This window comes from Siphateles boraxobius, unplaced genomic scaffold (genome assembly GCF_051911475.1).
Source record: "Siphateles boraxobius isolate OS27281-9 unplaced genomic scaffold, OSU_SipBor_1 18, whole genome shotgun sequence".
Classification (NCBI taxonomy): Eukaryota; Metazoa; Chordata; class Actinopteri; order Cypriniformes; family Leuciscidae; genus Siphateles; species Siphateles boraxobius.
In genome coordinates, this window is record NW_027508788.1 from 7,976,033 (window position 1) to 8,003,184 (window position 27,152).

At 38.9% G+C, this 27,152-nt stretch overlaps 1 protein-coding gene across 4 annotated transcripts in view; it reads right to left on the bottom strand.

The window, feature by feature from the left end:
* igsf9bb (immunoglobulin superfamily, member 9Bb) overlaps window positions 1-27,152 on the bottom strand; it is a 143,844-nt gene that overhangs the window by 97,540 nt on the left and 19,152 nt on the right. For all 4 annotated transcript variants that reach the window (XM_077233172.1, XM_077233173.1, XM_077233174.1 and 1 more), the window contains exons 2-3: window positions 7,816-8,007; window positions 489-635 (exon numbers count right to left, since the gene is read on the bottom strand). In XM_077233172.1, coding sequence (XP_077089287.1) covers window positions 489-635; window positions 7,816-8,007 — 339 coding nt within the window. The remainder of the gene's footprint in view (window positions 1-488; window positions 636-7,815; window positions 8,008-27,152) is intronic.

The window sequence follows — 27,152 nt, forward strand, 5'->3', positions numbered from 1 at the left end:
GAGCATAAGAGACTTTCAGAAACATTAAAAATATCTTCCAGATCCTAAACTTGTGAACAATAGTGTACTTCAAACAACAGCAACAACAACAACAAAGCATAATTTTCTTGCATATGTCACTCGGTTTAATATTTTGACATTTAGAAATTCAAGTATGGCTGACTGCAAGTGTCCAAAATACTTTTGAAGGCCATTTACATGAGGAATGGAATATTGGTCCAAAATGTTTTTGGTGTAGATGGGGGTATGCCACGAAACCAAACCGAACAGCAGACTGAACGCCAAAAAACGACTTTCAACTAGTTATAAAAGAAACTTGAATCACACTTTTTTAATCACAACACATCTGGTTTGGACACAATCGGACAACAAAGCTCTGGGTTCAACTTGACCTTCTCAACCTGACCAAGGCTCAACGTCAGCCTAAAAACAAACCTAAACCCTATAAGTGACATGAGAAGAAAACTGAACTTAGGTCGAAGACTCACCGTTGACTGTGAGGTGCACCCAGCTGCCGTTGTGAAAGGTGTGATACTGTTGCTCCAGCATCAGGACCTTGCACTCATACCAGCCCTGGTCTTCCGAGCGAACCCTCTCAATGCGTAAAGATGACTTGCCATGCAGGCTGGCTCGACCTGAGGGGTTCAGAGGCACACAAAAGATGTGAGAGATGCTCTGGTGCATAGGGTCCAAAACACCCATCTATAACAAAACATTACCATTTCGTCTAGTCAGTTTGAGACATCAAAAAAAACGTAAGTGCCATTCCAAATGGTATTTATAATATAAAGGTAAATATGCTTTTTAAAATTAAAATATTTTTTTTTTAATTAATTTATACATTTTGTATTAAAAATAGTATTTGTATATACTTTAGTTTATACTTTAATATATTTAATATCACACCACTCTTTTTTTTTGGTTTAGTACATGAAAAAAACAAAGAAGCCTACAGCCATTTACACATTTAAAGTAAATTAAATCTAATTGTTTATCTTTACTCTCGCAATTATGTACACAGCCCAGGTCCACAACAGCATCACTCATGAGTGTTGTTTTGGCAACAGCAGTGTCAGGTCCAGGGGCCATGAAGGCTGAAGTGAGAGCCGAAGTGGCCCACAGTAATTTCTGAACTTCCCATGAGCAAATCAGGAAACACACATCTCTTACCACACCAGACGTGGGCAAATGCTTTGTGACACTATGATATACTGTAGCTGGCTGGCTGTCTTCGAGGGTCAAGCAGAGAGGGGGATTTATGCCTTTTTCCCTATATTCTGGCAACAGTGCTGGACAGATGGCCATAAACAATATCAGCACAGGCAGAGGGATTGCAAGACAGCAGCGTTAAAGGCTATTAATTAAGGCCTCAAAAAAATATTTCAATAAAAATGTCATTACCATGGCCAATACACAGTCTGAAAAGAATCTGTTATAGTCCCACAGCGTACAAAATAAAAACACTATGTAAAAAAGAACAAGAAAATCTTGCATGTGCATTAGTTGTACAGTATAAAAATATGTGTCTTTTGTGTGAAGCATGGCATATATCTTTGTTGTTAGATTTTATTCTTGGTTTGAAATAATGATGAAGTAATGTAATGTAAACAAACTGTTTCAGATATTGCCGTCTTTCTCCATGTATATAGATTGCAGCACTATTGGCATGACTGGAAGTAGTACACAATTGTGGCAAGTGATCTCATCTCTGACCAAACCAAGGTCGCACAAACAGAAAACTTCAAAAATATATCTTACACACAGCAATTTCTGTAAGGCCCTGCAGATCAATAACACTGAAGGAGAACCAGAAGCGAAACGAGAGCGGTCAAACGCCTGGCCTACTTTTACAGCTGTAAGAAAGTGTTGATGAGAGCAAGAGAAACAACGCTGGCATGTGATGTAGGTTAAAGATAGTCCTCAGGAAGTGACACGGTGGAGGTCAATACAGTACGGAAGTATATTTTCCCTCATTTTCTTTCTCTCTCCCTCATTTAGTTGAAGGTCTAGTTCAAACCTGTATGTGAATAAATATATATATATATATATATATATATATATATATATATATATATATATATATATATATATATTATTATGTGAAAGAGTTTTGAAGAAATGGACACATGCAGGTTTGACTTTAACAAAAAAACGTTTGTGTTCCAGAGAAGAAAGTCATACAGGTTTGGAATGACATAAGAGTGAGTACAAGAGTTTTATTATTATCATTATGTCACGAACTTGCCGTGCAAAGAAGACGAATGATGCAGGATCTAAATAACATTACTGGTGAGTAACACATATAGCGTGACCACATTCAGTTACTGACAAAGGATGAACAGAACGGGGAGTATAAATACAAGGAGAGAGCTAAAGAGGCACAGGTGGAGGAAGGTAAACTAATCAGGGACTAACGAGAACAGGTGCAGACAATACATGACATCATGGTGACATTACGCCCCCCTCAGGTAGGCACGTCGTCACGCTGTGAGGTAGGCAGAGGTTTAGGTGGAGGGTGTGGAGCTGGTGATGACATTGAGGAGTAATTGGAATGGTGGACCATGGTGAAGCTGAAGGTGGGAGGAGCCAGGGTGGAGACCTGAGTGACGGGTTAGGCAGAATCCAGGGTCCGGACAACGGAGGCGGAATCGTGGTGAACGTAGGAACCGGCGTAGTAGAGAGACTGACGGACCGGGGCGACTCTGAAGCGCTGGAAGCCTGGAGCCCAGCCGCTCACTCACGGGACTGAGGCGTTGACGGGGATCCGAATGGCCAGGGCAATGATACGGAGAGAGAGGGCGACGGGGAAGCCAGGGGAAGGGAGGAGTCCGATTATGAAGTAGGGGTGCATGATGTAGGCGTCGCCGGAACCCCAGAAGTCCGTGTCAGCAGCTGCAAGCAACAAGGCCGACCTGGAGTCCCGATGGAACCCAGAGTCTCTGGGCAGCTGGGCCGCGGCGGTGACGAGGGAGTGGTGAGGCAAGGTGCAGGTGACAGGTTGACGGGCTGAGTTGGAGACATGGGCCTGAAGGCCCGGTGCGTAGCTGGGTACTCGCCTTTACGCCGCACTGGTGTTGGAGGGGCCCGAGGCAAGACAGGTGAGCCGCATGGAGCTAGTAGCAGTGGCAGAGCCGAGGAGCTTGATGACACTAGTGGTGCTGATGGATCCAAGGGAGCATCTCCAGCAATGGAGATGGGCTCAGGATGTTGGAGTAGGAAGAGGGCAGAAGAAGGTCTCCAGACGAAACCGGTGAAGAGACTGATGATACGAGGGTGGGGACTTGGGTGGGAATAGGATCCGCCGACCACAGGTCTATTAGGTCTATGTTCGCTCCTGGCTCTGCGATGGACTGATCTGCCTGCTCAAGCTCCGGCGCTTTGATCTTCTTCGTGGATGCCTCGGGCTCTCGAGTGGTGAGAGAGAGTTCACCATTCTGGAGCATCATGGCTAGATACCACAGGCACCGTCGGTTCACCGGGCGAAGAAGGAGGTGCAGTGCGGGTGAGTCCATCTCCTTGTAATTAAATACTCGTTTAGAGGGTCAGTTATTCTGTCACGAACTTGCAGTGGAAGGAAGACGAATGATGCAGGATCCAAATAACATTAAAGTTTACTGATGAGTAACACATATAGTTGGACCACATTCAATAACTGACAAAGGATGAACAAAACGGTGAGTCTGTGAGGAGGCAGGTAAAGAGGCACAGGTGGAGGAAGGTAAACTAATCAGGGACTGACGACAACAGGTGCACACAATGCATGAAATCATGATGACACATTACAACTAAAATGGTTACATTTTTATTAATTTGTTAATTGAAATAAAGCTAAAATAAAATAAAATAAAAATACAACAGAACAATTTTTAACCTAACAAAAAGACTAGGACCTAAATTAATATTCATAAGTAATACATAAATAATACAATAAAATAATAATAAGCTAATTCTAAATATTATTAAATTAATGCATATTAATAATATAGTATAGTATATTAATAGTATATAAATAATACAAAAATCACACAAAAACTTAATTCAGAATTTTCATTTTTGGGTGAACTATCCCTTTAGTATCTCATGATGCATAACTCAAAAGGACAATAACACCAATGCAAGTAACCGGAAACTATATTTTTTTTAAAACTGCAGTAAAGCAGTAACTCACATGACTTCCAGAACTGCAGGCATATATATTTTTTGGGGGGCAGTTCCTGAATAAACAAGGCTAAAACTTTTAAAGAATTGCTATTTCATCCGTATTTAGCATTAATGAATAATACAGTGACTCTCAGATATGTGGCCTCTTTATCATCTCTCAATCCCATGCTTAGACAAAGGAGTCATTTAGTGACAAGCAGGCTTTTTGTGGTGGATATCGGATATCTATGCCTGACCTATGCTGGATGCACACCAGTTACCATTACAGCTGGCCTGGGAGAGTTGTGCCCGGGTCTCACGCACTAAGACACAGAGCTACTGTGGATGTGCTGAGTTGAGTCATTAGTCTGGAGGATACGGTGCCCACTATGAGGCCAGAGATCAGAGGGAATATGCTGCTGAATAAGGCTACGTTCACACTGCAGGCTGAAACGACCAAATTCCGATTTTTTTGCCCCTATGCGACCTGTATCTGATCTTTTCTTGACAGTCTGAACGACACAGATCCGATCTTTTCAAATGTGACCCAGGCCACTTGGGTATGTGGTCCAAATCCGATATGTATCCGATCTTTTCAAATGCGACTTCAATCTGAATGGCCAGGTCACATGTATCCGACCCGCACGTCATTGATATGCAACATAATTCTGCGTTGAAGTAAAACATCAAGTGACGCCGTTGACTGTTGAGTACTCTTCTGTGCATGCGGGTCACTTCATTTCACGTTCACGTTCACAGGAGATCACAAAAGGTCGCATTTAATTGGAAATTTGAACGGCCAATTGGAAATGTGAATTGAGCATTAAGCCCCTGCAGTGTGAACGACGCAGCCTAAGACTACATGTAAAACCTCATTTATATACAGGGCACAGAAGCACACAGGCCATATACTGTATGCCACAAGGATCCTGCTCAATGGAATAAAAATGCAATAAAATAAAAAACTATTTCATTTAAATTTTAAATCATTTTTGGATAAAGTTTTTGTCTTGTTAGTAGCATTCAGTATTTACTGTGCGCATGACCAGATTTTCTTGTATTTTATATTGCTGTGTTTTTTTGTTTGTTTATTTCATTGCTTGTTTGATATATATATATATATATATATATATATATATATATATATATATATATATAATCTTTATTTTTTTAATATTAACTGAGTGAACGTTAGATGATGCCAAAGATAATCCAAATATAAAAGTAGGGGAAATTAGATGCCTTATTAACCGAGATTGGTAATTGAGTAAAAAACTTCAAATAAGGTTTCAAATCACATTCATCCCAGGGTTCCAGCACCAGCAGAGCAACAGCCTGAGATTTTTTTTTTAATCTTAATCTGTTTAAAAAAAAATACTGCACATTATGTTAAAAGTCACTGCTGGAAATTCAGCTTAGGATTCTGGATGAGAGAAAGTAAAAAAAATGCCCATCTCATTACCATTCACCATGAGTGAGAGCCATTAATATTGCATATCCTGCCCCAAGCCACGTCTGATAAACTATCACAGTTTCTTTGCTTTTATAAATCTGACATGGTCTTAAATTATGCCCTTTCTGTTTCCACTTCTTATCAATGATGTAATTTTCAATCTCAATTAGGAAAAAAAGGATCATATTTGATCTGCCTCACTCTACCCCAACCCCAGCACAAAACCTCTTTCATCTGTTCAGCTGATGCTTTGCTCTAGAGTTCAGCACCTCTTCCACCTGTCCACTGATCTGGACCGCCAGATCCATTGGAGCAAAAGATAAGAGCTTTCTTCAAACCAGCCCGTATGTCTCGATTCATAATCTGTTGACACGGCTGGCTCTTGCACTGTGATAAAGCTTTCAGCCCCTATGAATGGGATTAAATAATGTGCTGGGGTCTGGACTGGGCTGATTTCAGAGCCAACGGTGAGTGTCTCCATTTCAGTGAGTCAAACATATGGCTGAACGACCTGCTGCGATACCATGTATATGAAAAAAATGAATCGGGTAACATATCCAACAATCAGGTATGTAGACCAGCCACCTATATTTACTGGCAGATTATGACCAAATTAAAACTTGTCAAAATTTCATTGTACCTGACTTATATGGACCTGTTTATTACATCCAACCAGGATCCAAAATAAAAAAAGTTATTTTATACAACTGAATTAAAAAAGTTAAAATGGTTGGCGAAAAAGCAGGTTATCTTCTGTCATAGTAATAATGATAGTAGTTAATAAAATTGGGTATTCGCCAAGCACTGTGTCTGGTGGGTGATAAATTAAATTTCCCAGTCTGCATCCAACTAAAGCCTAGTTCACACTACATGATTTTAAAACGTCGGACTGAACTGTGCGGTTCACACTACATGACTTGCTCTCTGAGAAATCAGGAGTGTTCAAGTTGTTGAGCTGTTCACACCACACGACACAACATGATTGATCCGCAACAGGAGGTAACGCACTACACGAGTTGACAACAACTCTGTCACCCAACGATTCCATCTTGTCTACAAATCTGTCTAATGTATATCTTGACGCGAAACAGCACGCGCGCCAATACACAGCGAAGAAGAACACAACACGCGAATATGGACGTCAGACAGAAACTAGTGCTGCAAACTGTTTGCGCGATGATTTGCTCTGAGAAAAAACGCCAAAAATGAAAAAATAAGAGAGTATGGGCGAAAGAGTGGATCTGCTTACGGGAAGAGCAGGTCTGTGCTACAGAGAGAGTTGGAGGTGAGTGCAGCATGTTTATATCGGAGATGTAACTGCATGTTTATGTTTAGCTGACAGCAAAAATCACGTATTTACCCGGTGACCTCAACTCATGCCTTGCTGTGATTGGCTGATGCTCATGACATCAGTGAGATTGAGTCGTGCGACAGCTCTGGATATCTAGCATGCTAGATATTTTTCTAGGCTCGGCGACGCGTCTGCGAGGCGTCTGCGAGCGTCTTTGATGCGTTGTTGGCTCTTTCATACTAACAGATTGGCGAGTGTTCATCGTCCGCTAATCCCCCGCGATTTGCACGCAATAACACCCTGACCTGTCGGCGAGCTCAACGATTTGCAAATTGGTCTTAAATCGGGCTTAAAATCATGTAGTGTGAACTAGGCTTAACAGATCCAACCCAGTAATGTTCAGTCGAAATGACTAAATGCAATACAAATCGCTCTTGTACCTCCTGTGGTTTGTAGGGGTGTCATTTCATTGTTTTCATTTAGCATAATATATTAATTCATATAGCAAATATATTAATGGAGATGGTTTTATCTGATGAAGACTGCAGATAATTATCTCAAATCAAACAGCCAATTACTGTTCACTAATTTCATGTGACAAATCAGAGCCAAATCATGAGGAAAAAAACAAGAAGTTTAGAAGTGTAATAATTGGAAAGGGAAAGAGTCATTTCAACAGCATTTATACCAAAAACAAGACCAAATTGTTTAAATGCATTTTAATGCATTTCAGTGCATAAAATATAAATGGCACTATCAATGCAAAACACTGTTTAATAGAAAGAATATGTCTGAAACTAAAATTTGTGAATTTCCTTTATTAAATGAAATAAATTAATTAAAAGCTTTATTAGTTATAACAAATGATAAAACAATGGCTATATTTATGTGAATTATGTTATGCAGTGAGACAGAAGTTATCAGGGCTCACCGGCGTACTCTGGGTCCACATGGGGAGGGTAGAAGCGGAAGTTGATGAAGAAGGGGATGGGAACTCCAAACTTGAACCATTCCACCACGTAGGGCTGGCCGTTGAGTGGGTGGGCCACGTCACATCCCAGAATCACGGTCTCCCCAGCGCGGGCCGTCACAAACTGGGGCTCCTCTCTGACTCCGTGGGCACCTGTGAGAACATATGGACTTTGATGAGCAATCAACCACACACTGAAACTGCTCTGATGAGCAATGATTCATATAATAGCGGAAATTAGATTTTGGTAAGTAGATCAACCATGGATCAGCAAGTCTGCAGGCTATGTGCTGAAGTTCAATTCGGCATATATTAGCCTTAATCCAGAAATCTATTTTATCTCTCCGGAAACTGGAAACTATTTTACTAATCAATATACACACTCATTCTCTCTCTATTTACTAAGACAAAAACTACAATGGGCTCCAAAAGTAAATAATGGCAATATGAGATTGTTTGGTTTTTGTCTCATACTTAAAGGATTTGAACAATGTAAAACAAAGAAAACTTAGGACAAAAAATAAGAAATATTTAAGATTCTGCATTATTTCTGGTCACTAATCAAATAATCGTATTTGTGACACTGATCCACTGAACTGCTTTGAACAAATGGTCAGTTGTTGTTTTATTTGAAGCACAAGGTGCTTCAAGCATAAGGGAACACTTTCCATGAATCCTGATGTACATTATTAGAAGGATGGCATCTACGCTAATATTAGTCTCTCTGTTTATCCCGAGGTTTACCGCAGTCCGGCGGATCCAGGCCGTTTCCGGATCTGATGAAGGACCTGCGCCTGGACACGACGACATCGAAGTCCTGAAGTGTCAATTAGTCTCTCCCTAGTGAAGGCCTCCTTGCCTTTACCTAAGTACTGATAAAACGTTGTTGGGATAATTCCGATTCACATGGCTTTCTCAGAGCCACCAGGCCCTGTTGTTGTGTAAATGTGCGGCCGGATCGCTCTGTTACTTTAATTTCTTATTATCACTGTAAAGCTGCTTTGAAACAGGTCATATTGTTAAAAGCGCTATATAAATGAAGATGACTTGACTTGACTTGACTCTTTGTATCATCCTAAACATATGCTGGATAACATAATCATTAGACTTAAAATGTAAATGTACAACAATTAAAATCTACCCAACATTGGTAAGTCATGAAAAGTTTGTTTTTCTAGAGTGAGAACAAGTATTGTTTCCAAGCAACAACAAACACAGCTAGAACACAATTCAAGTGACTCTTCAATGAATCAATTATTAATAAGTCAGTCAAAAAGATTCAAAATACAGTGTTGAAGTGGTTTGTGAGTTAGAAGTCTGAATCAGACTCACTAAGTCAGTGAATCATTCAGAGGCATTTCTAGGTTCACAACTGACTGTCATTATGGTTAAGTCCGAAACAAAAAGAATAGGGAACCTGTAAACTGACTGGTTGTTCATATGACAGCATGTAATTAAAGATACATATTCATAATGATATTTCAAGTTTTAACTAAATATATTAATCACAATATTTTATAAATATTTCTTTATTTTTAAAATGCTTCTGAGCAATCATCAGCAAATCTGTCATTTTAAAAGAAGTAATTTAGCTCCTAAATGTTTCACTTGACAGTATGTCTGGAGCCCTAAATTAAAAAGACATGCAAACAAAATCATTTTCACTAGAGGTCTCAGATTTTTGAACCCCGCAAATGTCCTGCCCACCTGAAGAGCTGAATATTTTGTTTACAACAACAGTGAAATGTCAAAATGAGTGGGTTTAATTAAATCCAAATTTTCTAGAAAGCAATTAAAGTAATGAAACCGTATCGGACAGACGTAGTGAAAGTGCAATCAACCTTTGCTACAGTCACCGTGTCATCCTAGCTTATCTTGCCCATAGCAAATTAATAGGTAATCAAATATGATTAATCAGATATAGATGACTCGATGAAAAACTTGCATTAGACAGGATAAAACATCAAGTCTTCCTCTCCTCTAGAGCAAAACTGACCTTGACTTAAGGTCACGGTGGCCAATAAAAAACTTGTATAATCAACGTATGTAAGAGTGTGAGAGCTTCCTTAAAAGGTGCCTAACTTGACAGATAAAACAGTATGGCTTAATCAAAGCCCAAGTGGACTAAAACTGATTTATTCAATATGTAATTTCCTTTGTGAGGCACATCACACATAAAAAGCTAGGGAATCAGATGACTTAATCACAACTGTGATTAGATATTCTCAGCTGCTGCTTTCCCTCCTCCTCTCTATCCCCGTAATGATGTGATGATGAGAGCCGGAGTGCCGCCAGCGCGTCCCTGTGCGTATACCCAAGACTCCCGCTGCACCCACTACCTACTGCAGCAGCGCCTGCTGATTGGCTGCTGGTGACATCACCGGTGAGCAAAACAAGCCTTGGAAGGTATGACTTCACTGTTTGCACGGCTGAGAGCAACAAGCGGTTAACAAGCTGCTCTCTCTACTCTCCCCTCCAGATTTACTCCCGTTTACAATGAAAGACACAGGGGATTGAGCCAGTCAATCCACTTGAGCCCTTAGAGAAAGAGGATGTGCATTTACAACGGAGAGGACTCAAGCATTCTCTGTGGTAAAAATCAAAGCATTATTTGTTTTTGTTTTCATATATATATATATATATATTTTTTTTTTTTTTTTTGGCAGAAGACAGAAGCATGTGCCCTTTTAAAAATAAATACATTTACAATTTATAATAGTAATTAAATTGCCTTAATATTTATTCATTATCAAAGCACTATTTTTTGATTTAAGTGAATGGTATTTCTTTTTCTTCTTCTTTGGTCATGTAAAATATAAATAATACTGCTCATAAATAAATAAATAACAATAATGTTCATAAAGAAATTATATTTTGTAATTAAGCTGCCCAATTACTTGCCTATACATTTACTTTTATTCATTTAGCATTTAGCTGTTATCAAAAGCAACTTGCATAATGTAGTCAAAGTCAAGTCACCTTTATTTATTTAATGCTTTATACAAGACAGATTGTTTCAAAGCAGTTATGGTGATAAACAACAGGATAATAATGACAAATGATGCAAACAGAATTCAATTCTACTGTAAAGCATCTAGTTAATAGATAATAGTGTCATTATTCAGGTGAAGACATTTTAGTGTTGATTCAGTTCAGTTCAATATCTGTATAAAGTTTATCAATTAGGAAATGAGTACAATTCAGCAGATCTTCAGAAGACAATATTGTGGATATTCTATACTTCAAGCTATTTTCTATAAAAAGTGAGAGGTTTTTGTTATTATTATGATTATTGTTATTATTAGGATTATTACTACTACTTTGCCCATGTGCTATTTGGCTTCAGATACCAAGTGAGCCAAGACTGCCACAGGTATAACCTAAAAGAATAAATCAATTTTAAAAACCCAATCAATAAAGGCAGATAATGCCCTTGGTAGAAGATGAACTGGTTTTCAGTGTTCTGCAAAGATACATCCATCTTAGCATAAGATTTGCATGTATATACTTATGAAAGCAATATATTAGGCTTACATTAACGATCTAACAGCATATCATCATGTTCACAGATCTTGGTCAACATTATAAATGTAACGGAAGGCTGGAGGCACTGTACTTCCTTTGAAAATCCCACTTAGGAAAGTAGGTCAAAGTAACCTGTAAGTGCTCTGAGATTGTGAAGGATTTGATTCAGGACAGTGTGCTTCCACTAAAAACACTGAATCAACACCCAAGGGTCATAATATTGCCAACTATTTCCACCAGAATCAATATGGCAGGACAAATGAGCAATCTTAATTAAAGAAAAAATCTATAAACAGGAAATGATCCAGTAAGCCTTTATCATCATTGTGCCAGTTCTAAAAAAACACAAATTAAAGGCTATTTGCTATTAAAAAAACATTTCAGCCTGATCTTTCAGTTTAGGAAGTCAATACAAAATAAGACGTTTCACCTGTTCAATCTTATTAATACATTTTTAAAACATTGTTTTAAAAGTTTGTTATCCGCAACAAAATGAATCAAGCATCTGTCAAGTATCTGACTATTTCAGAGTCAATCTTGTCTGATTGTGACATAACTTTAATGAGTGCTGATGAGAATTTCTAATTTGCAGTGCAAAAAAGCACAGCGAATAAACAGGATGGATCCTGACAGTGCAATTACAACTGGAAGAGCCCGCTGTCTGAAAGAAAGACCAGACAAAAAGCTAAAAAGAAAAGATGCCTTGTGTATGTCTTGGGAAGAAAAGAAAAGGTGTAAAGACTGCAAATGGGCAAATACAAAGAAAAATAATAAAGAGATCAGCTGTACTGCGCAAATTAAATGACATTACCTCCCCTTGGCGAAGAATAGATTGCAGCTTCCCCATTCATCTGCATTAGAGGATTCTGACAAGGATGATACAAACCAAAATATTATGGTGACTTTGAAAACTAATGACACTCTAATGGAAGGGAAGGACTTGACCTAGTTCGGCTGGATCACATCAACCCTGCCATGGATCACTCTCACGAAACCCTCAGAGGTTCAGGTTCACTCTGTTTTCAAACAGCCCAAGCTGAGGCCTGATCAGCTCATGTCTCCTCTAGCAGAGCTGCTCTCTGATGTCAGGTGACTTAGACAAATCATGTGATTATAGCCGGAGCAGAATTTACAGGCTCTTGAGTTAAAAAGATAATGATTCTTTAGCTCATGTTATGTATTAATTCAAATGGTAAACTGAAATGGATCGATAACGTCTCGGTTACTCATGTAACCTCTGTTCCCTGAAGGAGGGAACGAAGACGTTACTTCAGAATGGTAACCGACAAATTAGGATCTCGCTAGAGAGCATAATAATCTTTGAGTGTAACTAAATGAGACAATGGACATTGGCGTGAGAGATTTGCATAGTGCGCCCCACAGCGTGGGTATAAACGGTATACCCACGCTGAATGTAGAACTGTAACTGACGCATTGGGAGCTTACAAAGCGCCACTGTTGCTGCCCCTTCCAGCGCTCCGTGTAAGCCACCTGATCCCCTGCACCTGCTGGGGCAGAAGATGGGACAGGGATTTACGCAGAGAAGGTCGATCACTGCTGTTCCTTCTATTGGATAACACTGGGAAAGTGTGCCTTGTCCAAGCGGAAAGGAACACTACGGAGGCCACATCCTGCGCGTAGGTAAGTATCATGAGGAAATTACGCATATGGACTGGCCATTAGGGCAGTGCTACATATGGAAGGTCTCTGGGGTAGATCCAACCTGGTTGAGGGTGAAGAAAATACTGGCAGAGATGGCAGAGTGGGCTCTGACTGGGCTCCCTGGCAAGATCCCAATTTGTCAGTTACCATTCTGACGTAACGTCAAACGTGACTGACTGAAAGAGAACTGAAATTCCTTCTCCTTTATGACCATTTACTGTAACTATATTTATTGACAAGAGACTAAGTACACATACAATAGATGCTATGGGGAGACCCACACCACACAGAATCAGCACATATTTTGTCATGGTTTTTATGCTTATTGTGAAGGAAAATCAGTTAAATTCTGCAGAACTGATAGTTTACCCATAATGTATCATTCTGAATCATTCTATACGAATCGTTCTTTTCAGCAGAAAAATTATAATTGAAAAATTAATTTTGGACTGTTTCTAACATTAATGTAACCCTATTATGGATTTTTGAAAATTACCTTTCATGTAGTGTGTAACATAGCTCTAAGTGAATGAAAACATACTGCAAAGTTTTAAATCTGAAAGTGCATCGTATTTAAAGTTTTTGTCTTTTAAAATTAAGAGTCGACTCTGAGTCAATGAAATGATTCGTTTTTCAAATGAGTCATAAGCCTTTTCGTTGTGACGTCAAGACGAAACATTAGCATATTGCGCGTGCAGACACGAGGGAAAACTGATTCCTGTGGATACTGGACAGGACAGCATCATGTCGAGAAGATGCTGTGCTTTACAATGTGAAGTAGGGGTGTCACGATTCTCCAAATCCTCGATTCGATTACATTTTCGATTCTAAGGTCACGGTTAGATTCGATTCTCGATTTTTTTTTTAAGCACAGGTTGCTGTTGCTCCTAAAAAGCTGACATCAGTTCATCGCAATCTCACACATCTCTGTTATTATCAGTGGAGCTGACTGCACAATGAATCTTTCATAATATATAGCCTACACTTTGTTTGTTATAATTAGAGGATTTGCCAGCTTACAGAATTCAGCACTGAACAAAAAGTCCGTTTTGAGCGGTGAGGAGAGTCTATCTTAAATGCTTCTGATTGGTCATTGCGTTCAAGAAATCAACACATATGTCTGTGATTGGCTAAATCGCTCAACGCTGCAAACATGTTATAAATAGAAACTCTGGCCTGTAAATCGTTTCTATTTTGTTTTAGTTGTTCTTGTTGCTTTTCTGCAACAGATGAAAAAAAATTATTAGTTTTTATATGTTTTATTCATAGATATTTAGATAGATACATAGACAAATCTAGTCCCGCGCCGCACTCTATTGCGTTGGGAGTGCACGTCTATAGATCAAGAGCCCGGCCCGAGGATAGTGACGGGAAATATCGGCCAAGTTCGGGCTCGGGCATAGAATCTATGTTAGAGGACAGCCTTTCAACACGTGTGTTTTTTTCCCGCGCCGTGATGAGTCGTTCATGAACGATCCGTTCATTGCCTCTGTCACGCGACAAATGAACAAAAGACTCGGAAGGTCAAGTTTTAATGTTCCCTGTAAATTACTTTAGACTGCATTATAATGATTTCTTAATACAGAATATGATCAAGATTGCGTAGGTGGATGTTTTCGGGGAATTTGCCTGTTAAAAGTATAACATTTAAAGCCCCCGAAATGACTAGAAAAAAGATTAGTTAATTTTGATGAACGAGATTGAACAATAGAGTCAGTAAAACGATCCGAACTTTCCATCACGGGCGCGGCATGGGGGCGTGGCAGTATCGACGATTCCATTTTTTATTTCGATTTTTTAGTTTGTGAATTAATTTAGATCGATTTCGATTTAAAATCGAAATCGTGACACCCTTAATGTGAAGGTAAAGCCAGTTTTTTTTCACTGCCAATTCATCTTTACCACGATACCACAGCAGTGTAATCCTAAACTTGTGCTGTGTTCCCTTTATTTTACTAAAGACTTCTTCTCAAATCTCTGAGTTCAATGCAGCATTCGCAAACCGCTTGCTCTTGAAAGATGGTGTTCAAAATAGTTCGTTTTGAGCTTCACATTGTGTAGGTCTCCTGCTAACTGGTTAACTCACATTATTAATTTATTGAAAATACTTACTGAAATACTTCTGCTAATCAGTTGTGGGCCACTATTACCTATATCTGTGTCTATTAATGCAGATTGTCTGTCGTTCTCACTACTTTGAGGTAAGATTAAGCATGGAGCAAGATTTGTTTTTACCAACGTTTATGTTACATCAGTCATTCACGCTAGAGCTCGGCTAATGTATGCACTGTTATTGATACAGTTTCCACATGTTCACCGCAATAAATTAGCACATTAAAATTAGATTTAAACAGATTTTAAAATAAAAATACTCTGTAAATAAATAACTACAAGTAAAATGATCGGTTTGTTGATGGACATGCACTTGTTAATGCTTATGGTGAGGAATTACAGTTGCCACATCTCATAATGTACTTCAAACTGAGTAGTGTATCACTGAGAAACGTCCTGCTCGAGTTGTCCTTGCGATGGATGTTTGGGTTGAAAAACTAGTTCTTCCAATATTTCATCATCGGACTCACGCTCGGATTGATATGGTAAAATCGACATCATTGTTTGTTACTGTGTTTAGTTTACAGTGTAGGAAGCCAATGGGCGTTTTTGTTTTCGGAACCGGCACTATACGCGGTAGACCAATCACAACAGACTGAGCTGTCTGGCCAATCAGAGTAAGCTATCAAATAGCTCGCGGAGGGATTTAGAGAGAATGATTCATCTGACAAGTCGTTTGAGAATCATTGAAAATGTGGTGATGTGCAAATGTATTTTGTGAGAAAATTAAACAGTTTTTTGACCATTGATGCATGTAAACCTGTATTTATTCAGCAAGAATGCATTAAATTGATCAAAGAATGACAGTGATTTATAAAAGATTTCTATTTCTATTAAATTATGTTCTTTTGAACTTTCTATTAATCAAAAAAGACTGGAAAAAAAATCGGTTTCCATAAAAATATTAAGCAGCACAACTGTTTTCAACATTGAGAATACTCAGAAATGTGCGCAGAGAGATATGAGAGAGAGACAGAATAATTATAATATATATATACACACATACAATTATAGCATTATTTATTGTTTTAGCACTTTTATGATGGCAAGCAGTAAACTATTTACGGTGGAACAAGCTCTGGAAGAATTACTGGATAGTGACGAGGAGAAAGCATTGCTTAGAAAATTCTAAGCATTCCTAAGGAAAACGCCTGGGACTATTTGTAAATAAAGTAAAATTTTTCATTGTTCTTTACACATTTTATTTAACAATTTCACATGTCTGTCAAGCAAAGGCTTAGACAAATATATTTTTTTGTTCAAAAGCTGTTCACTATTGTTGTGTGATGTGTGATTTACAGAATAATAAATGCCAAAAATCAAATTTCCGTTTTTGAAATTCACTAGTTTATGGTACATTTTCACTCATACTTCCTTTATAAACATATTACATGTGCGCTTATGTTAGCTTAGGGTCTTCTGAATCCATAGATACCAAACACATAGTGTTCCATCTCCATTACATATAGTTTATAAGCCCAAATGTAAAAATAGAGAAAACGGACCAAAAAGAGCTTAGTCCCCAGAGGGTTAAACTGATTTTCATGTTTGTTCATGGATGTCTGTCTGGTTTATCAAGTGTTCACCAACTAGAAACAAAGTCTTTGTTTATGCATGCAAAAGTTATTAATTTTGTGTAGTGTTAAAGTTTACAAAGATTAACTGGGGTCATTTTGGGTTAAAACCTGTCAGGAGACATATGGTACAGTTACTTATCTTAAAAACATACATCTTCACATATCTGTCTGAAAGATATGAAAAGTGAGAAACGTCAGGTGTGTTATTATGCAAATATTAGACCAATCTGGCGTCCAGGTTTAAAAGGGTGCTATAGATGTGGGTCCCAAATCAAGCTTCTTACCCCCTGCTGAATGCCAGTATTAAGGGCAGATGGCGAAGGGTGGATCAGTGGACTCTTGGTCTACTGAGAGGACTGTAATGGAATGCTTTTAGATCTCTTTTAGAGTTTTTCCCCCGTGCATGTGACATCAACCTAATAGGTCATCTGAAGTCTAAGACTTAAAAGAGAATATAATCCCCAAATGAACTTTCATAGTTTTGGTTTGAAGTTTTCAGGTTTAGTTCTACAGGTCTACTGTAAGTTAATCCCTACGTGCTCATATATCTACACCATCATTAGACTACAATTATATTTAAATATAATACAGATATTATGTGCTATATAAATAGAGCAAGCAGAGAAAATGGCTGTGATGTTCCCTTTTGCCATAATGCACTTTTTATTTTAGCGCTGCCCCTCTGTCGATCGGACTGTCATAGAGCGGACACTCGGCAGACTTTCGCTGACAAATAAACTTGGATATTGGGGTTCAGGTAATATATAGGTAATGAAGTTTGGATACACTTTGAATACAAAGCTGGTTGAAAATCAGAAAATGAGTATCTTATAGTTTGGAAAGCTACAGTTGTTAAGTAACTTCAAAGATACAACATTGGCGCATTTATATATGAGACACCTTCCTTTCTTCTTTCAGAATGATTTAACATGTGGCAAGACACCGGATTGTATCGGTCTGTAGAAGCTGTAATGTAAGTCTAAATATGAGTATCAGAAAATCAACTTTGTCACCACAGGCCAAGTGGCACAAGAGTATCAGAAAAAGTACTTAATCCAGACAAATTATTTAATCTATTTTCCTTCATTAGGTTCATGCACTTTTCAGACTGAATGACACAGCACTTTTCATGGTGGACCAGCAAATATAGCTTAATTCCCAAATACTGAACTTTTTTTTCTTTTTAAGTTGAACCGATTAAAAATGACTATGCTACAGTATATACAGTAATGTCTAAAACCATACTTTGCATTGCCATCCAGATTCTAAAAGTAAATCAAAGCAAATTACCATATCATCCCTAGAAATGACTTCCTCCACTTGCAGAAATCCTAAATGGATGCTTTTCCCTCCCATTAAAAACAACAATGCTAAAGACCTAACACTTAAAATGCAATGAGAGGAAATCACTTAATTGGCTGTTTCCTTCAGCCCTCTAGCACAGTGCTCTCAAAAGATGGAAATGGAGAATATAATTAATAATGTTCATACAATGTTCTCTGCAGGGGCAAAATCACCCCTTTTTTTTTATTTTTTCTCGAAAGGCTGGTCTCTTTTTCAACATCAGAGGAGAAACACAAGAGACAACAAAACATGCTGAACCGGATTCAGATTTAATGATGAATCCTAAACAGTAAGGGCAATTGTGTATGGCTGAATGAGGGTTGACTGCAGAAGTTTAGTTACTGGACAGTTTAAAACCAGTAACCCTGTGTCTTTGAATGTATCCCCGTTAAAACACCAAAGAAACGGCCACAAACATTCACCCGACAACTATTTTCTGAGGTGGAGATTTCGTATGAATTTGTATATACATACGAATGAGATTGTACGAATTCAAACAAATAAATCGCAGAAATGCTAAAGTTACAAATGGCCTCGAGATTTAGTTGCAAACAACTTTAGTGTGTTTTGCTGGCTTGCACTATTACCGTTGCATTGTATGTATCAAATTAAAATGTTTTAAAACCCTTTTTTTCTTTTCTTTTTTTTAAACATCTTGAGACTTCCATTGAAACACAAGACTGTTTCCTTAGAAATCACATGAACTTCAAATCTTACTAATTAATCAGGATTTCCTTATGAAAGATTAGTTAGTGGTTCAAGCAAACCACCAACTAGTTAGTTTAATCTATAACATGCAGTTTAGCACATTCCACAAAACTGTGTTTAAATTAAAGGGTGTCTTGAGGGTGAAATGCTGGCTGTGAGGTTGAGAAACCTGATCTTCAGAAAGCTCAGCATGTGCTAGAGAAAAGGTCTCATCAGCTTAATAATGTATAGTAAACAGCAAAACTTTCTCCCGAAATGGCTAAAATAATTCACAATATATTGTGATCATATGGTTCAGCAGCATCTCCTTTTTTTTACATTTGTGAATGAGAAGTTGTAAGCTGAAAGATAACATTTACATGTTATTTTTCAGCTTACAACTTCTCATTCACAAATGTAAAAAAGGAGATGCTGCTGAACCATGTGTTAAATAAAAAAATATTCTCTTGAATTTTTGATGTCATCAGTTAGACGCGTCCCATTTCTCGTTTCGCAGCTGATTCTCTTTTCAATATCCCGCAGCTCTTGTGAGCTTGCATTGTCAGGGGTACAGGTTAATCAATCCTCCAGATAGGGGCCACATGAACTCCTCTGAGAATTCGGTCTGATTTCCACCCCAGCTCTCCCAGGCAGCGTTCACTTCTCGTTTAGGCATGTATGTAAATCGAAAATCAGGGGTTCTCAAACCTGTCCTGGAGGACCCGTAGCATTGCACACTTTGTCTTCCTAATCTGACACACCCAATTTAGGTGTTGCAATCTCAGGTTTGAGAACCCCTGGTGTAAATGACTGTGTAGTAATGATGTTAGAGGCTGACTCAATATCGGGCTAGGCAGAAACAGAAACAAAATATTGGATTCCACTAATGAGGTTTTAAAGCTTCTGTGACAATTGCCTCTTTTTTTCTAGCAAGTAACCAAACGTCAACAGACTGACACATGCTGGTTTAAATCTGGGGAAAATACAATCAGATTTCAGGTATTTACTACAAATTAAAATTTTTAAAAATTGCTCAATTACTTATTTAAGCTTTTATTTTCTGCAATTCAACTCAAAGTGCTTAAATGTTGAGATATTTTGATAATAAATAAATGTAAACTTTTTACCTTTTAAGAACTGTAAGAATACATATAAATTCACCCACTGTCACTGACAGAAATTCACATACAAGTTCTTACAGGAAACAGTAATTGGTATTCTTTGTTGCATTTTTTTGTATTCCAAATTCAAATTTCAAATAAACTATATAGCTGTCATTAGAGTGGATAGAAGCATTTACCAATTCAACTTTACAGCTGAAAATAAAAACTGAATGAGTGATATTGTTGTTTTCATTGACGTGCAACCTAGTAAAAATAAAATTTATTTTTATAGCATATTTAAACAGCTCACACTGACCAAAGTGTTGTACATTGAGCGATAGCCACAAAATAATAAAATAAAATAAATACAATTACAAATCAGTAATTTAAACTAATACAACATCAAGAGAAAAAAAATAGCTAATTATAGACATTGCAAAGTAAGACAGTTAAAACACAGGGAAGGCCAATGTAAATAGGTGAGTTTTAAGCCTTGTTTTGAAAATTGTGATTGATGAAGCATTTCTGATGTCAGGTGGCAGTTGGTTCCACAGCTGAGGGCCAGCAATAGAAAAGGCTCTATTCACCTTTTTGATTAAGCCGGGACCGCGACACATGGAGGAGACCTTGGCTGGAAGATCTGAGGGACCTTGGGGCTACATGTGGGTGAATAATAGCAGCTATGTAAGTGGGGGCCAGGGCGTGAAGAGCTTTAAAAACCATCAACAGCATTTTAAGATGGTTAAGATGGGAGTCTAAAAAAAACACAGAGGTTACGTGCATGGGCTTTAACATAGGGGGCAAGGGGGCCAAGGCTGGCAGGAATGGAATTTTTTGATTTTGAAGGGCTAAAGCCAATAACTTCAGTTTTGTTATCATTTAACTGAAGTTTGCCATCCAGTTTTTAATTTCTTTCAAACAGTCTAAAAGAGGCTGCATGAAGTTGCCCGATTTAAGTGGGATGTACAGTTGAGAGTCATCTGCATAGAAATGGAATGAAATATTGAATTTTCTGATGATGTTAACTAAGGGGAGCATGTAAAGGCAGAAAAGTATTGGACCCAAAATTGATCCCTGGGGGACACCATAAAACACAGGGGCAGAGGATGAAGTACTGGCCTATGGATACAGAAAAAGATCTTTGGTGGAGGTAGGAGTGAAACAATTTAAGAGCTATACCCTTAATACCAACCCATTGTTCAAGACGCTCTAGTAATAAACCATGGTCTACAGTGTCAAATGTAGCACTAAGATCCAACAGGACCAGGATGGCATTATCACCTGAGTCAAGAGTGAGCAACAGGTCATTTGTCACCTTTAACAGGACTGTCTCAGTGCTTTGACGGGCTTTGAACCCAGATTGAAATGGCTCTAGGATCTCTGGTGAGTTGAGGTATGGAAGCAGCAGTGTTAAAACCACCTTCTCCAAAATTTTAGAGATAAATGGCAGTTTGGAGATAAGCCAGAAATTATTATGACATTTTGCATTCAAATTATGTTTCTTTAGCATAGGCTGGACAACCGCATGCTTGAAACATGTAGGAACAGTGCCGGTTGCAAGGCAGGAGTTAAGAATAAATTGAATGGTGGGACCAATAGCGTCAAACGCATCTTTGATAATCTGTGGATCATGTGGAACTGTTGATGGTTTCATATGCTTTACAAAATCACATAGATCAGTGTAGGACACTGCTTGAAATTGGTCAAAAGTTGCTGTAGCAATGGGGAAATGTGGTGGTACTTCAGATACAACTGGAGGGAACTGTGTTCTGATGTGGTCAATTTTCTCAGTGAAAAACTTCAAGAACTTCTCACAGCTAATGGTGGATGAAGAGACTTGGGGGTTAACAATTGAGCTTATGGCATTAAATAAAATTCCAGGGCGATGGTAATGTTTGTTTATAATGTCAGAGAAATACTTAGCCCTGGCTTTTTTAGCTGCAGCTTGGAAATTGGCCAGGGAAATTCTGAATGTTTCTAGAGAGACCGAGAGGTGATCCTTTTTCCACTTACTCTCAGCTCTTCGACAAAACTGCCTGAGATGGCGGGTGGAATCATCAAGCCACCATTGAGATTTAAAATTAGGGCGTTTAAGAGAGGCCACAGTTTCAAGAATAGCTGAGCAAGATGTGTTGAAGGAGGATATTAGCTCATCAGGGCTCAAGAGGTGATCATAGGCAGTGATAGAGGCAGTGATATCATTTCCCAAGAAGCATTCAGAAAACGTATTTGCAGTAAAAGGGTTAATATGGCGAGAGTGGTGGCCAGAAATTCTGGCTGTTAAATAGTTTAACATTGAACACATTAGGCATATGGTCAGAGAGAAATGCATCCTCAATGCTAATATTATCAATGGAAAGCCAATGGGATAAAATCAAATATAGGGTGTGCCCATGCACATGGGTTGCCTGATTTATGTGCTGAAGGAGGCTGAATGACTCCATTACATGGCAAAACTTACCAACCAAGGGTTTACCTGGGCAACATACATAAAATCACCCAAAATCCCCAAACGGTCATAGGATGTTGCATAATGAGACAGAAAATTTGAGAATTGTTTTATGAAATGATTATTTGGTTTGGGAGGCCTGTAAACAAGTACGCACATCAATGGTGTGGTAGCAGATTCTACGTTTACGCATTGTACTTCAAAGGAAGAAAAGCTCCCAGCTGAAAGTGTTTGTACCTTCAGCCGATTTTTAAAGATCAAAGCCACTCCGCCTCCTCTTCCCGAACTCCTCGGAGTGCTTATGAATGAACAGTTTGTGGGGCAAAGTTCGCCAAAAACAGATGACTCACCAGCACCGGAACCAATCCATGTCTCCGTTAAAAACAACATCACCAGATCTCGTTGGATTAAAAAGTCATTTAAAATGAAGGTCTTGTTTGACACAGACCTGCAGTTCAGTAGCGTCACCTTAGCCGCAAGGCTATCTAAAGGCTGTGGAAGTTGAGAGCGTTGCAATGGGCGAATGTTCCGGAAGTTCACCCCGCCGCTTCGGCTGCGCAGTCTTGGTGGAGCTGCAGAGCAATCAGGCGTCGTTGACCGAACAGGAAAAATGGAGAGATGACAGTAATATCTCAGGTCCCATGATCGACGACCAGGTAGAGGCCTCTGCTTCCTGCAAAGTCGATAGAGGGCCGGCGAGGTGATGGTTGCATACGGTAAACATTCACAAATCTACTGATCCGCACTCGAACACCGCCGCGATTTCCTCACTTCATGCGCCGCTTCTTGCGGTGGAAAATGCAGCAGGAGAGCTGGCGAACACAGTCCGCAGGAGTTGATGAATGTCGGGTGGCATCTGATTCTGTAGTGAGGGCCAAGACGCCCAGTGGATTGTAGCTCTAAAGATTTTTGGATATGTAGCAGTATAGAGCGATAATAAGTCCTTAGGGCATCGGTGTAGTGCAAAAACGACAACAGGAGGAACACAAACAGACACAACAGCACGCAGACAGGTAGGAGCTGACGGCAAGGTGACCAAAACACTGGCGCCATCTTCCTTCAAAAACCTGTACATATCATGTTAACATATTTAGTTACATCACTTCACTGCCATTCAAAAATCCTCTCCCGTGGCCTCATGGGATAGTAAAGTGTCCATCGTATGCACACTTCAGAATCTACAGAAGTAGTAGGTCATTTTTGCCTATTCTCTTTTATGAGTACCGTGAATTTGGACATACTTTTTGAAATTGAAATAACCGGGTATATTGATTTCATTAGCAACACTCAAACAATGATACGCTTGGTGTCTTAATAGCATTAAACGCTCATGTGAAGTTTATTACAAACACACTGTAACATTGTGTCTACACCGGACACAAAAGCTAATAGAGCCCATAATAATCAGTGATGCTATCTACACTTGATACGGTGTGACATGACATGACTGGCACTGCCGTATCTCTCAATAAAACATGTTTTGAAAAACCGGCAACATGTTGGGAATAATTCACAAAACAGTCCAATGTGAAGAACAAACGAAAACTATCTTTCAGCTGCACATCATTCAAAATAAACTTCAGGTGCAGTTTCCTGACATCCACTGACAGACCAGGGCTCCATCCAAAAACTTAAGCAGTTGACTTGTTGCCTCACTGCCCTATCAGGCAATGACTCTGAGGCAACATTTAAGCACAATGGCACCTCAAGGAACTGATTTCGGACAGACTTCTGAGGCAACTAAACAGTTTAATGATCTACAGCATAATAGAGCGAGCTTTGGTGAGAACTAAACAAATACTTAATTACTACAGTAGTAATTTCTCGCTATAAAGGACATCAGAAGTGGAAATCGTGACGTCGCGATTCTCACGATTTCAGATCCGGACGTTTGAAAAGGGTAGTTTGAAGGGTATTTTATACTGGGGAGTTAGTTTTGAGTTCTAAAAGTTGCCTATGTTTTTATTGTAGAGTAAACAGTAGTCATTATTTAGATTTTAGATTTTTAGATTATTTTCTTTTATAATTTTAACTTGTAAAGAGAATTCACGTCACAACTTATATGTTGGGAATTTTCAAAGAGCTCCTACTCAGTGGCGGCTCCAGAGATTTTCTGTTGCAGGTGCTATGGGGATGCTCAACACTTCATAGACGGTGCTTTGAATTTTGGGCCAATTGTTCGGTTTTGTTGACGGGGAGGGAGGGTCATGCGCACACACGCACATTTGCGCACACACGCACATTTGCACACACACGCAAGGTCTCTCTGTCTTGCGCGGCTACAGGGTTTGGAGCTCGCGAGCTCTAGATTCCGGGAGATTTTAACAAATTTGCGGCGCCATCAGGGAGCCGCTATCAATATACGGGAGACTTGGGATGTCTGCAAACGTTCACCGAGCGCTGCGTCCATTGGCCAAAGAAGATCACCTGTTTGGGCCTCATGTTTTTTTAGACTAAAATATATTTTTAAATTATTATTAAATACCCATTTTTAACAACATGAAAAAGACTATTCAAACATGACATTAAAATATAAATATAAAAAATTACAGACATTTCTTGGGGGTGCTGGGCGGGTGCTATGGCTATTATACTGGGAGATACAGCACCACCTAGCTCCCCCCTGGCGCCGCCACTGCTACTACTTGTACCACATGAACGCTGTAGATTAATTTAGGCGTTGATAGTGTTGCCACAGAAACACATAATTACCAGCAGGAGGACGTAAACAGCTCTGAGTCAACATCACGTGTTGTCATATTGAAATGACAGTGAACACAACATGGCGTGAATGCAGGTTAAATATCAAGAACTATTTCATGACCCCTTTAGAGGTGCTCTAAGCGATGTCACGCTTGTTTTAGGCAAAAATATTTTTTGTCACATACAGCAAACATCTCCTCACTATCCGCTAGCTGCCTGTCCCCTGAACACACTGTAAAAAATGCGGTCTATCCAGACACCCCAGGCTCCAAAAACGGCAACAAAAACAAACTGGGTTAACCCGCACCACGAAACATAACAAACTGTTCCAGCCAATAACCGACAAGAAGGATTTGGGGGGTTATTGCGCGGATGAGGAGGAGGGAGGGTCTAGCTAGCCTCCATTTTGTTTGACAATACTTCGAACGTCAACAAGAAGTGACGTCACCCAACATCGCTTAGAGCACCTTTAATAACTGCATATGACTTTCAGTAAAGTGAAGTGGAGAGTGATTACGCTTGGTGTGAATTAGTTATCTCATTCTATAGACCTTATGTAGCCCCGCCCATTTTCATCGCTGAGCTGTCTCCGGTTAGTATTTCTACAGCATGAAGGTAAGATTTTCCAGATTTATGAATGAAGCGCTTATTTTTAAATATTTCTGGTCTACTGACATTTGTTATGACATCTGCTTCAAACATTACAATGCTCATGATAACTTTAACTCAACTCTCTAAAAAGTCAACTCTGTCAACTCTACAAAAACTTCCATATCACAAAAATGGAAGATCAAAGACTAAATTCTAAAGATGGCTGAGTGCTTGTTTTTCTGGAGAATAAGGTCTATAGAAACCTCTTGTGAAAAAAAAGTATTAATTTAAGGGACGTGCGCAAGGCTTAAGACAATTAAGTACACTTAAAATGCCCCTATTATGCTATTTTAAAATCTCCTAATTTTGGAGGTCTCCTACAACAGGTTTACATGCATCAAAGGTCAAAAAACTGTTTCATTTTCACATAATAAACATTGCAAATCACCACATTTTTCAATGATTCTCGAACGACTCAATGGATGAATCAATCTCTCTATATCCCTCCTTTCAGCGAGCTACTCTGCTCTGATTGGCCAGACAGCTCGGTCTGTTGTGATTGGTCTACCGTGTACAGCACGTGTCGAAAAAAAAAACGCCCATTGCCATAAATGAACTTGAACTCAGCGATTGCACTCTGTAAACTAAAACAGTAACGAACTATGACGTCGATTTTACCATATCAATCTAAAAAAGTCAAATATAGCCGAATATCAGTCCGAAGATTAAACATTGGACGAACTAGTTATTCAACCGAAGCTATAGTTCACACAAAAGTGAAAATTAGTCCATGATTTACTCACCCTCAAGTCATCCTAGGTGTATATGAGCAATCTACTTGCTCCTAAACTGCAGTTTATGACCCCAGAAGTAGTGAACTACGTCAAGGCGCAGAGTGAATATCAGCAGTACGTTGCATTACTCGCATAAGTTGCGCTTAGACATCAGTCGAATTGTATGTTCATTTAACCAGAAGCTAGTTATTTTACTTTATAAAGTTTTAACAATGAATATTTTTCTAACAAAAACGCATCGCTTCGCTTTAGAAGGCCTTTATTAACCCCCCGGAGCCGTGTGGAGCACTTTTATGATGGATAGATGTACTGTTATGGACCTTAAAAACAGAAACAGCCATTCGCTGCCATTATAAAGCTTGGAAGAGCCAGGACATTTTTTTATATAACCCTGATTGTATTCGTCTGAAAGAAGAATGTCATATACACCGGAGACTTGAGGGTGAGTAAATCATGGGCTAATTTTCATTTTTGGGTGAACTATCCCTTTAAGACAGACGTTTCTCAGATATACACTATTCAGTTTGAAGTACATTATGAAATGTTGCAAAACTGTAATTCCTCACAATCAGCATTAAGTGTATGTCCATCAACAAACCGATATGTATTTTTCTAATTTATTGCAGTACACATGTGGGAACTATATCAATAATGGTACATTAGCCGAACTCTAACGTGAATGTCTGATGTAACAAACATTGGTAAAACAAATCTTACTCCATCCTTTATCTTTACTCAAAGTAGTAAGAAC